General features: G+C 42.5%; 1 protein-coding gene across 48 annotated transcripts in view; it reads left to right on the forward strand.

Moving 5' to 3' along the window:
* The window catches only part of MAP2 (microtubule associated protein 2), a 224,400-nt gene that overhangs the window by 186,057 nt on the left and 24,801 nt on the right, over positions 1-13,542 (forward strand). For 16 of the 48 annotated variants that reach the window (XM_030486756.1, XM_030486757.1, XM_032919920.1 and 13 more), the window contains 4 exons: positions 213-3,971; positions 4,213-4,419; positions 4,821-4,955; positions 8,928-8,989. In XM_030486756.1, coding sequence (XP_030342616.1) covers positions 221-3,971; positions 4,213-4,419; positions 4,821-4,955; positions 8,928-8,989 — 4,155 coding nt within the window. In that variant the 5' untranslated portion in view covers positions 213-220. Of the gene's footprint in view, positions 1-200; positions 3,972-4,212; positions 4,420-4,820; positions 4,956-8,927; positions 8,990-13,542 lie in introns of all 48 variants that reach the window. The other 32 variants (XM_030486728.2, XM_030486749.2, XM_030486734.2 and 29 more) reach the window with 5 other exon arrangements.

Raw genomic sequence — 13,542 nt, forward strand, 5'->3', positions numbered from 1 at the left:
TAAAACATCATATTGAAACAAAACTAGGATTTTACACTTTAAAGCAGATTTCTAGGTGGATGGCCTTGCTGCATGTTTGCATCTTTCTCCCTCTCCCTTCCATCATTCATACCAAGATGTTGTTTGTTGTAAGCCACATGACTGCCTGCCTTTAAGTGCTTTAAATAATCTTGTTATAAAACCCAAACAAACTACTTCAGATTTACTTGCAGCCACGAAGATGGAATTCCGTGTCCAGGAGGGCGCACGCCCTTTCGCAGCAGAACCGTTAGACACAAAGCAACATGAATCTGGAAAAGACAGTAAGACTGGTGAGCAACCTAAACATGATGCCTTAGTTCCACAGCCAGCAAAAACAGAGGCTATAGATAAAAAGGATTCACAGAGCAAAGACAACGAAAAAATGCCTTCACCTCTATCAGAACAGATTTTGGAAACTGATTCACAAAAGAAGGTGGAAGCCAGTTTTGCAGAACCTGGTGCCAAGCCTCCTGCTTCTCAAGAACAAAAGGACTTGTCATTTGAACTGCCTAAAGGGAGCAAAACAGAAGAAAGGACTGCAGATGTGCCCTCACCATCCACCCCAGCTATGTCTATGACGTTTAAAGACGATCTTAAAGATGTCCGAGATTTTGCCATCAGCCATGGTGAAAGTTCTCTATTGCTATCAGAACTCCAGGCAGAAGCAGCCAAAAGTGAACTTCCCTCAGGCCCATCTCCTACTGTGCCCCAGGAGCTTCCACTCAAAGACAGTTCCAAAACAAAACAAGAACCCACAGAGCAACTGTTTGCCAAAGATCTCGCTAAAGACAGGACACTAGCTCTGCAAGAAGTCTCAGCAGTAACTATAGATGGCCTGAAAACACCAAGCACCCAGAAGATCCCTGCATGGGGAGAGGAAAAGGACATGACCAAGGATGAGAGTGATGAGGAAGAAAGGTATGACTTCTATGATAAAGGGGAGGCTCAAACATTAGATGGTGGTAAATTGACCACAGAGCTTTCCCTAGACAAAGCAGACTTTCAAAAGGATGGTGAAGGTAAAAAGTCACCTGATATTCTCACAGCAGAAAAAGAAATGGACCAAAGTGGACTCCTAGCAACAGTAGACATGAAAAAGGAGGTGCAGCCAAGCACACAGGTACCCCCAGCCAAGGTAGGCCATGAACTGACCCTTGAGAAAACAGTAGAGCACCCTGATACCACTCAGATAACCAGAATAACAGAGGGAGCCCCTGAGGCACCAAGTTTAACCACTGAAAAGACTCCTACTTTGGAAGCTTCTCAAGAGAAAGATGTTAAAATAGATAAGACAAGTGTTTCAGCTCCTCAAGCAAAAGAAGAGGAGGATCGATCGGGAATGTCGAAGTATTTTGAAACCTCTGCTCTGAAGGAGGAAGCCTTCAAAGCAGACGCTCTGAAACAACGCAGTGATTACTATGAGCTAAGTGACACTAAAGAGAGTGTCTATGAGCCTTATCAGACAGATCGTCTAATACCTGAAGACAAAGAAGAAGAGGAGGAAGAATTGCAGACAGAATTGGATCAGCAGAAGAGTGTGCCTGCTCATGAAATAGGGTACAGTACCCTGGCTCAGAGCTTTACACCAGACAAGTCAGAAGAACCAAGTTCCCCAACAGAAAGAATGTTCACTATTGACCCCAAAGTCTATGGGGATAAGAGAGAACTCCACAGTAAAAATAAAGATGACCTAACTCTGAGCAGGAGCTTGGGACTTGGGGGCAGATCTGCAATTGAGCAGAGAAGTATGTCTATTAACTTGCCCATGTCCTGCCTGGATTCAATAGCTTTAGGATTTAGCTTTGGTCGTGCACATGATCTTTCACCCCTCGCTTCAGATATTCTAACTAACACTAGTGGCAGTATGGATGAAGGTGATGACTACTTGCCAGCAACCACACCAGCACTGGAGAAGGCCCCCTGCTTCCCTATCGATAGTAGAGAGGAAGATGAGCATGTTGAAGAAGAAAAAGCAATGGCAGAAGAAAAAGTCCAGCCTGAGACCGTGGCCGAATCACCTTTCCTGGCCAAAGATTATTACAAAAATGGGGCTGTCCTGGCTCCTGACCTGCCCGAAATGTTAGACTTAGCAGGGACAAGATCTAGATTAGCCTCCGTGAGTGCAGATGCTGAGGTGGCACAGAAGAAATCAGTTCCTTCTGACACTATTGTGGAAGACAGCAGCACAGCCCTGCCTCCTGTGACAGATGAAAACCACGTGACTCTCAAAGCTGAAAGTCAGCTAGAAGACTTGGGCTACTGTGTTTTCAATAAGTACACAGTCCCACTGCCTTCTCCAGTTCAGGACAGTGAGAATTTAACGAGTGAAACCTGCCCCTTTTATGAAGGCACAGATGAGAAACTGAGACGCGGCCTAGCTCCCGACCTGTCTTTGATAGAAGTGAAGCTGGCAGCAGCTGAAAAATCCAAAGAATTCCTTAGTGAAAAAGACTTAGGTCAGCATGCCACTGGTGAGCCTGTTCTGGCGAGGGACTTTGAGCAGGAGAAAAGAGAGAAACTGGATACTGTGCTAGAAAAAAATGAAGATCATCTTGACTCTAAAGAGGTCTATCCCATTAAAGGTGCAGAGCCAGAGAAGACAAGACCTGAGGCAATCTTGGAAATGAAAGAGGAAAGCGTGGCTGATAAAGTTCATGTAACTGATGATACCATGTATGACAGAATATCAGCTTTAGAGACAGCAGTAGAAAAAGATGCTGTTTCTTTGTCAATGGAGAAGGAAGAAAAGACTCTTAGTGTTGTTCCTGAGTTAGCTGAGGTAGAAGCTCCAATTAAACCAGATTACAATGCTATAAAGCATGATATGGAAGTGGCTGCAAGGAGAGCTGACCAAGAATATCAGAGTCAGTTAGAAGCCAAGATTAGCGAGGTTGTTTCTCTCCCTTCAGGGAAGGACAAAGCCTCTGTTAAAAGAGCAGAGCCTGAACCCAAAGATACTCAACAGAAAGATCAGGCCATCTTGTCCAGAGAAGCAAAGGATGCAGATGTACTTCCCAAGATCGAGCCTAGTTACATGAAGGACAGCATGAAATTGTCAGAAACAGAAATTAAAGAAAAAGTAACTAAGCCTGATCTGGTACATCAAGAGGCAGTTGATAAAGAAGAATCTTATGAATCGAGTGGAGAGCATGACCAAGGCCAAGAAAGTTTGAATGGAGAATCCTTGAAACCAGAGGATATCAAAGCAGAACCTGCAAAACATCCTGTGTCTGATGAAGAGCTGCCTGCACAGTTACCAGCAAAGGAGCCTTCTATGGAGCTCCTCCTTCCAAAAGCTGAGCCTCTCCAGGAAGAGCCTGCTGAGATTCAGATGGAGAGCATACCACAGCCTGCAGAAGGAACTGAAAAGACTCCTGATACAACTGTGAAACCTATGGAAGTCCAAAATCTGCTGCCATGTGAAGTGACAGCTGGGGCCTCAAGAGCGGAAGAACATGAGGAAGAAGAGGTAGAAGTAGGGCAAGAAGAAAACAAAGAGGATAAACAGCATCTCATACCAGAAATGCCTCCAGAAATAGACTTTGGGAAACCTTCTGCTGAAGAAATGCTAGCCAAGGGTAGCCCAGAAGCATTGCCTGAACTGAAAGGCATTATCGAATCAGTAGTGACAGTAGAGGATGACTTCATCACAGTGGTGCAGACAACAGTTGATGAGGGTGAATCTGCTTCTCATAGCGTGCGTTTTGCTGCTACTCAGCAGGAAGACATTGAAACAGGGGACTCCCAGGCTGAAGAGGAGCTGGAGGTTGAGGAAGTGGCTGACATTCAAGTTGAGCCCAAGGAAGGCTCCCCAGAAGCTCCTGCTTCACCTCAGAGAGAAGAAATCCTGCTCACTGACTACAAGACAGAGACGTGTGATGATTACAAAGATGAAACAACAATTGATGACTCCGTCATGGACACAGACAGTCTCTGGGCAGATACTCAAGGTGTGCATTATCCTTTCTGTTTTGTCTGTTAAATATTTTTGCTTTCAAATCATAATGATTAAAAAGCAAAATTATTATAGTTATAATAGTAATCTCAGCATGTTTCAGAAAAATGGTAAAATAGTCTGCCTTTTATTAATGTCTACTCTGTCTTCAACTATTTTTCCCTGCTCCACCTCAGTATTGTTAACATTTGTTACTAATCTTTTGTTTGTTGTTATAATTTCCTCTGATCCTACAGATGATGATAGGAGCATCATGACTGAACAGTTAGAGACTGTTCCTAAAGAGGAGAAGGCAGAGAGAGAATTGCGAAGATCATCTCTCGATAAGCATAAAAAAGAGAAACCTTTTAAAACTGGGAGAGGCAGGATTTCTACTCCTGAAAGGAAAATAGCTAAAAAGGAACCTAGCACACTCTCCAGAGATGAAGTGAGAAGGAAAAAAGGTTCATTTAACACTCCCTATTACAATATATATATTTTTATTTATTTACTTTCTTACTGTTGTACAGTACTATCCGGTTACTCTGTTGTAGATGATGCGCACCGTAACCGTATTAGCGGTGGTGCTTTCTCATGGTACAACTCTGAAAAGCCATGTGCAAGGCTCACTGCTCCACTGGCCCCATTTCACTGTAGGCTTCCCTATTGACCACTGGGTGACACACCTGAGGTTGATGCACCAGTGGTCCCCCTCTTCCCACTTAGGCTTTGTTCACCCCAGTAGAAGCGACGCGTTGGGTTGGAGTGGTGGAGCAGTGGGCCTGCCACGTGATGTATTGTCATATGAAACTTGTTTGCTGGGTTTTTTTCCTGATTCTATGTTTTTGTGTTTTTTTGTCCATAGCAGTGTATAAGAAAGCTGAACTTGCTAAAAAAACTGAAGTTCAGACCCACTCTCCTTCCAGGAAAATCATTTTAAAACCTGCTATCAAATATACTAGACCAACTCATCTCTCCTGTGTTAAACGGAAGCAGACAGGTGACTGCGTTCTGTTCAGTTCTGCAATGTGGCTGGCAAACATAGACATTTTTGTTTTTGTAACTCTCATGGCTGTAGCGGCTTCTCTATTTTTTTATTTCTTCCTCCAAGAATATCAGTCTTCACAAATAGTATTGCTTTTTTTTCATGGTTTGTATCATTTTTCTTCTTTCTTTCCTGGTTTTGCTTTCTTTCTTTAATGGAGGCCATGATCATGTATGCTTGTCATTGCTTGGACCTCCAAGTGCTGTGGTTGTAACTTGGCATCGTGCTTTTAGTGTGGCGTTGTAGGAATCCCTACTCATCATTTTGTTCTTTTTTTTTCTTTTTTTTTTCAATTATGCTTTTTTTTTTTTCTGGTGGGAAAATGTTGACAGCTTCAACCATGGGATGCATTTCCATTACTTTGCTTTTTTACTCTCATGCATAATAAGAAGTGTTTCAGACTTATATTTCGTTGATTGATGTTATCTATATTGACACTTCCCAATCTGTCACTGATGTTTCTGCTGTACAGTCAAAATCCACAGGGGGAATCCGGCCACATGCAGCGTGAAGCTGAGAGAGAAGAAATCTGGGCTCACACTACGAATGCATTCCAAGCAAAAGTCTTAATATTTGGTAGAGGAAGATGAAAGGATGAAACAAATGATTCCTATTCCATCTTGATAGGTGTATCATTATTTAGTAGACCAAAAAGAACACTTCCAGCATTTTCATGATATTATTCGTTGTTACTGTGAGTTCAGGGTGGAAAGATGAACATCTTGACATCTGTGGTGATCTTAAAACAAAGAAATTGCTAAAAGAGGCCAGGTTTTCTGTCATGTAACGCAGCCGCATGCTGCAGTGCGGTTGTTCATGAGTGTAAGCAGGGCTACTAAGAGAAGAACCATGCACGGCAATGTAGAACTACATCGGCCTCTTCTCATGGCTTAGAAATGAAGAACAGGATTTATTACCCATCCTATAGTTACACAGTGCAGTACCAAAAGCATTCTTCCTAAGAATTCACTCCCATTTAGTTTTGCACCAATGAGTCTCTCCTGTTCCAAATTCTCAAGATAGTTATGCGAGGGCACCTTTAATGTTGTGCCTCAATGGTAGGAAGTGTGTAATGTCTCCTGGTTGTATTTCATTAGGAAAACAGAACTAAATATTCAGTCCCATCGCCTTGCTCCTCTGGGGGAATCTGGTCCTTTTACTTCCTCCCTCTTCCCCCATGAGAAATGGAGCCAGGGAAGGAAAGGCTGATCCAGGTCCCTCTGTGCTGCTGTGATGACTCCTCCTCAGTTTGCAGTCTTTAGGCTGTCCTAACTTGCACCTGGACCAGAACTATCCAGGAGAGAGGAACTTTTAAAAAGGATTAGGACAACTCCTCTAGCTCCCTTTTACAGTTTGCTGAAGCACAGCTTGATCAGCTCAGAAGTTATGACCTATAAATCATGTATTCTTTCAAAAGACCCAAGGGGTTCAGTAAGCAGTGGAAATGGGGGGGGGAAGCATTGACTCTATAGTGTTCTCACCTTTGCCTACCCTTCTGCAGCCATGTGGTCGGTGCTGTCTTGCCCTCAGATACTCTACCACTAACTCCTCTGAAGTCTTCTGGCCCATAGTGTCCCGCAGAGGCCTGAGTCGCACCAATAGACTTGCATAAGGAATCTGCCTGGTGCCTTAAATGTGTGCTGCCTGGCAACTGTCAGAGCTGCTTCTCTCTCGCTCCAGTACATAGTGCAGCAGATATTTTAGTCAAAATGAAGAATGCAATACAAAAATGAACTCCTGGTACATTTAAATCCTGAGATGGAGAGCAATCAAAAAGCGATGGACCCAGATTGATCGTAACATTTTCAGTAATGAGGGTCGAACTTTGAGGTTTGGGCTCTAAAGCAGAAGAGCTTGAACCACATCACAATGTGAACAAAAACATCTCTTAGAATATTTCACCTGCTCTTTCCAGGATCTGTAATTTTGAGGGACATTGTCTCTCTCCCATTTTTATGTAAAACATAGCACTGTTCCTTGAAGCCAGTTTTAACTGTTACTGTGTCCTATTTGGAATGGTCTTGCCATCTTTAGTGATACCTGGCCAACGGACCCCTGCCAAAAGTCCCTGAGCAGTGTAGTCTACATAACTTTTGAGTTTATTGCAGTCAGTTAAAACCTCCATGTTGCATTTACTCTGACTTTAAAATGGAACATGTAAGTGCCTACAAAAAAATATTTGTTCCTATTATCTACACAGTGGCCAGGCAAATGACATCTTTCCCATTTCCTCTCAACACCAGAAAAAAATTCCCATGTCACTGATGAGCACTGGCAAATACTGGTAACTTACAGTGCCACATCCACAAAGGAGGGACTGCTTTTTAAGAGACTCACCCTTGCCATTTGAAAAAGAAACTGCATGGCCAACTCTGAGGAAAGGGTTGTAAGGTCTTTGCCTTGGCTGGTGTAGGTCCATGAATGAAACCCCAATTTGACTGGTGTTTTGTTAGTGGCTGTGAGATGCCGCTGCAGTTGTGCCATCAGAGGAGTGTTCACAGTGGCAAGACCCAGACAATTACGTGGCTATGAGCAGGAGTCACTATGTGATACACTTCTGTTCTTTGTCTTCAATTCTGGGGTCACCCCCTGAGGTAAAACATGTTTGTTGTGTATTTGAACTGGCAGCCAAGCCTGTAGAGGCTTTTTGTTCAGATGGAAAAGTTGTGGTGCTTTGAGGTAAGTCCACACAAGCAGCACAGCTAATCTTTCCACTTCACAGTGGTGGCTGGTTAGGGCTCCATGCCAAGGGAAGGAGGAAAGATGCTATTTGTGATTATTTAGAAGAGATGCAAACCAGAACAAACCCAGCAGTAACAGATGTGGTAAAATGTGACGCAGGAGGGCTGTGCTGTACTCATCACTCTTACAAATTTAGAGCTGAAGTACACAGTTACATTCATTTTCTCCTCACAAGTTTTCTCTCCTACTCCTTCAATTTATTAATAAATACTTTATTAAGAGGGCAGAACTAGAGTGGGAAGAATGGCAGAAAACCAAGGATCTCCTCACCATGCTTGGGAACTGCACAGGGAAAGGAGAAAATGAATTATCTCTGTCCTGTACGTCCTGCCTTAGGGTTGGGTTACAGTTGGAAGACAGTTGGGTTTACAGCAAAAGGTTGTCACCTGTGACGACTGTCCTGCCTCTGCATTTACTGAGGACATCCTGGCACAGATGCCAAAAGATTTCACCTCTAGTTTTTATGTGGCAGATCACTTCCTGAGCAGCAGTGTTGGGGTGAAACTAATAACCTGCTTTCCAAAAATCTGCCTCATTCCAAAACTTTTCGTAAGGATGGAATCCAAGTTGGAGAGCACAGTCTTACCTCAAATCGTGTTGCATCAAATAAATGAAATACTAAATTAACATACTTGAAGACCCAGCCAGAATTTGAATTGCTGAAGTCTGGGAGCTTAGTTGACCCAGGGCACACGGACCTTGTTGACACAACTGGGATGATAATTCAGCAGTGCAGCGCTCTCTTTCCATGAGGAATGTTACCTAACATTTTGAAAAGTGGTGATTTTAGAGGCCTCTCAACATTTTCATGTGTGGATTGCTTAAAGGAGCCTGATTTTTAGAGGACAGTCCTGAAAATCAGGTTGCTAAGGTATCTGAGTATTTGCCTTCAGAACCAGAGCTTCATATAGTTGTCAGCTATTTCTTGAACTTTTTACTGTAGTTTCTAGACTTCAAGAAACATGAATACAAAACTGTGATTTGTTTGAAACGTGTAAATACCATTTTACCTCAAGTATGGTGAGTACAGGACATGTTTGAGGCAGGTACATTTCTGCATACAGTTCACTGAAAGTAATTCACAAAGTACTTGCTTTGCACAGTAGTTTCAAGGCATTTAATTGTTCTAACGAGTGTACTAAGCTTATTGTTTTTAACTCTCAAGTCTTTCTTTGGGTCTCTCAGCAGCAGGTGGTGAAACAAACCAGGCTCCTGGTGTATTTAAACAAGCAAAGGAAAAACTCTCAGTGAGTAAAAGCATCTTTTCATTCATCTTTATAATCTCCTTTGTCCTTATTTCAGATCTTTTTGTGTTAATTCAGTAACTGTGTGTTCCATTTAAAACTAGTGTTCTGGTTAGAATTTGTTTGCCATATTCATTATTCATTTAAAAGAGTAATTAAAACCACCTTTCCTGAATAACCTGAATTACAGTCCCGAGTGGTAGATGATGGCAGTTTGCAGATTCACAGGGGCACACAGACTGCAGGAATGGGATGAACTGTGTACCTTGGCCCTTTCTGCAGCACCCGACTCATACTGCCACCTTGCTCAATTGCTGTGTAGGCAGAAACCCTCCCCCAGGATTCACTGGATATATGATGCACTGTCTCATAGCCATGCATTCTGCAGAGCTCATGCCTGTGCTGGCCAGTGGCATTTTATATGCAATTAAGTGCTTTTTGAATGGCCGTCTCCTGGACTGCTGGTTTCTGTCTGTGACTCAACCTGACAGTTACGTGCCCTGCCTTAAGCTGCTCTGCAGCCTGTTCTGCTCCCTCTGTCTGGCTCTCTTCTGCTCTTTCCTTCAGCAAATACTGCAGTGTTCAAACTCTTTTCCCACGCTGAACCTACACTCCTCCTGTCCCATCACTCCAAAATCCCCAAGAAACCAACCGCCTTTCATTATGCCCTATGCAACTGGTTTTTACATGGCACTGACACATGCTAATACACATCTGCAGCACTGACAGCACTGTGTCATTGTTAGCCAGCATTAACAATGAAAGAGTTCCTTTAGGATTCCTCTAAATTTCCTCATGTATTCCGTGGCTGATTTGTTTCAACCAGATAGTCAATTCTTTGAGGAACTAAAAGATCAGCCTCATAAAGTGCTACACATTGTTTATGACTCATAAGAAATTTTTAATGATGATAGCAGCATAACTGATTGGAGGCTTTGGAGGAGGATGTGAAATTTAGACCTGAATTCAGCCATGGATTCTGGGATTTCATGTGGGTTTTCAGGTCTGACTCATTTCAGCTCATAACTGGGAAACTGCTAGAGCTTCTTTACTAGTACAGTAAGAAATAACCTCAACAGGTTTCTGGCCTGAGTCAACAGTATGGTTTATTACTGTCTTTTCTTAAGGGCTGATCAGTTCACAAGAGAAGTCAATACTAGCCCATTTTCAGAGTCATCTGTGTTCATGGAGTGCTCCAAGTACAAGCTGCAAGATCGTTCTCTGAAATTATCTGCTTGCTACAGATTATCTGCTGTCCCCTTAACTTACAGCAAAGATCAGAAGTCTGTCCCCTGCTTACTTTCTCTCCCTCTTGCCTCACTTCTCTGACTGCTACACTCACGCAACCCTTAGACATTTTCTGTTCTGCGCCTTGGCTTCACCTCTGCTTTTATAAAGACCTCTCTCTTTTTGTTGTACTTCTTCCTGATTTTCAGCTTTTATGTCCTTCAAGTGCAGCTTTTTCCTCTCCACTGGCAAGGCTGGATCAACCAACCCTGTCAGTTTTGTTACCTATCTTCAAACTACAAGTTTACATATTGCTTTGCAGAACAAGTTCAGAAAGGCTGAGCAGTTCCATCTGCTGGAAGGAGCTGTGTACGTGCGGTAGCGAGATGTTGAGAACATCAGTGATGTGTTAGGAACACCTCTGAAATAAAGTGAGGTTTCTGCATCCCAACTTGAGCAATTCCTGAGTCTTAGAGTTATATAGATCTGTCCTATGGACAGCTAGCACTTCTAGCAACATGAATTGTAACAAAGATCAAAGGTAATGTATTGCTAACAGAGAGTAAGAATAGTTTTCTGGGTAAAGCACAGGAAGGGATTGAGGCAGTTGATTTCTTTGCTTGCTCTACCAGCCTTGAGCATGTCACTGAAATCCGGTTGGGCCAGATTCCGCTTCTGATGCTAAGAAGTGACTTGCCCCCTAAATAACACTGAGGGGATCTAGACTGTGGTAATCTTCGAGCACTGTATTAGCTCAAAGTCATGCCTCTTCCCCAGCTGTTCCATTGAAAGATCTCAGCCTTGTCCATCTTTAGCATTCACATTAGATGCACATATTCATGGAGGTCACTGTGTGCAGTGTGAGTGAAGAGGACAAGGTCTCTACATCGTGCGTAGAATCTTAATCTATAAAAGCTTTTTAGTCTTGTTAGGGGAAACATTTCGCATGACCCACAAGTTGAAAAAGGTGAAAACCAGTGAATGAACATTTGGGCCTAAAGCTGTGCTTCGTTATAGCTCAAGTTCAGAAAACCAGGAGAAAGGTGTTTGCAGAATGTTTGCTCCTTGAAGCCACCCAACATAGATACTCTGCTTCCAGAAATTCTGTACCAGTGAACACCCTGGTGGGTTTGTAAATATGGCCCAAAGTTTCACAAGTAGATGGGACCCATAAATTGAGCTATGACAAATCAAAGTCCGGAGAAGCCTTTGATGTGACAGAAACACATATTGTGCAGTTTCTGTGTGAAATAATTATTCAATGACTTTATTCTGTTTATTCCCAGACAGTGAAACGAGTATTAAAGAGGCATAAATACGTTGCAAAAGTCATTCTAGGAATATATTCTTGCTAGTAAAGCACTTCCATCCTTTGAACTAATTTCTCGCCTTGCTGCTTGGTATGGATGATGATATCCAACAGAAGTTGTCTCAGCTGTGTTGTAGGACAGGAATGGTTTATTACACAGTTCTGCAACTTTTAATTATATTGATGGTATCATGGATGACATTGAATACACCAGCCTCAGATTTCTGTGGGCTGAGTATGTAGCCAAAGCCAGATGCCTGTCAGGGCTGGATAACCCATTCTTTTCTCATTTTCTAATAAAGACAACTTGAGGAGTAACTCATACACCTTTTCTGAACATTGGGAGAGTCTAGGTGACTGACTTTGATCAAATGCCAGATTTTTCATGGCTAAAGTTCTGTACCAAATCCCATAATTACAGACCTGTTGGGATTGCTCCTATTTGTATCTTCATGCTAGTATGAATACAGATTGAATCAGGACTACATTGCCAAGGGGTGCATTAAGGATTTTGTGTGTACACAGTGACACAAGAAGCAATGCTGTCATGTCGTTCTCCCATTGTGGGAATACTGGTGTAACTTTGCTTTTAAGATTCCCACGATTTTATTGTTGACTGTAGTGGGGAGGGATATATTTCAAAAGCACAACTTGGTTTTAAAGGACTAGGATCTCTTGGTGTTCCTGTAGTTTTGCACTTGTTTCTAATGCAGGCAACCAGTGAAGTGCCATGTATGGTACCAGTTTTGTCCTAGGAGCACAAGACAAATACAGCATCTGCAGAAGAAAGTACCTCCTAGAATCAGTAACTGTCCAGCCCCCAATGATTTCAGTCAAACAACACAGAACTGATACTTGCGTGCATGTCAGAACTGCATAGACACCATTACCAGACTCAGGGAAAGTATTCATTCATAGCTTGGGCTTTGGTGGTGTTGGTTTTTGAGTTGTTTTGATTTTTTTTTTGCTCCATGTTGCATGTATTTTCTTTTTGTCCAGCTTCATGTTGTGTTTTCTTTTGTTTGTTTTCTCATGACTAGACTGCCTCTTTGTCAAAGATTCCTGCCTCAAAGTCTAGAGCAAAGTCATTGCTCCCGCCAAGACCCAGCTCAGCTTGCTCCTTAACTACTAAAAGGGCCACTTTTCTTGATACAGACAGTTGTTATGTACGGCCTTCCTCAGCAGGCCCAAGAGACTGCTTGCCCTACTCAAAATCAGATGCTAAGGTAAGGTAGCAGAGTTGGTAGAGAGAGTTAGTTTGGAGACATATAGGTGAACTCCATGGATCACATTCTCTACCTACTGAATTTGAGTAATTCTCTGCAAAGCTCAGTGGGATTACTTTTATCCAGTGGCACGAGAACTGATTATTAGGCTACAAGATTTGTGCTACAAAATGGATAAAACCGAAGGAGGTTCTCCAGAGAAAATATAAGTGAAATAAGTTACAACTAGAAGGACATACCTTCTTTCTACTTATGATATGGATCTGCTTCTGCTAAGAAGTTGCAGCCATTTGCATGTGGGTAAGTGGCAAAGAACTGAAAGTGGAAAGAACTAAAGCACCCTCCAAGTTTAAAACAATTTAACTTTCAATCAGTTAATATTGTCTGAAAACAAATTCAGTCCCCAGTGTAGGAGGGTACAGTTTAATCACCAGCAGTAAGGGCAGAAGCCAGGTGCTCTAGGATCCAAGTCTGGTCTATGAATGGGACCATGTTGAAGAAGTTGCAGTTGGAAGAGATGTTTGGCAGTCCATCCTAGCTTCTCCATGTTTACATTTCACTTGTGTTTCACATCTGTTTGATGCTGAGTTGATGACTATCCCCACTGAAAAACTGTTTTCAATCTTCACTTCCATTTTTCTGTGCTAACACTATGCTTGGTGTGTCTTTTACTGGTTGGGACCATCATCATATTTGTCTATCTGCTTATGCAAGACTGTCTTTGGCTGTGCATCCTGTAGGTTCAGAAATATTCTAACATACATATCCATTGCTCTAACCATAGTAAAAAGATT

This window comes from Strigops habroptila, chromosome 5 (genome assembly GCF_004027225.2).
Source record: "Strigops habroptila isolate Jane chromosome 5, bStrHab1.2.pri, whole genome shotgun sequence".
NCBI classification, from domain to species: domain Eukaryota; kingdom Metazoa; phylum Chordata; class Aves; order Psittaciformes; family Psittacidae; genus Strigops; species Strigops habroptila.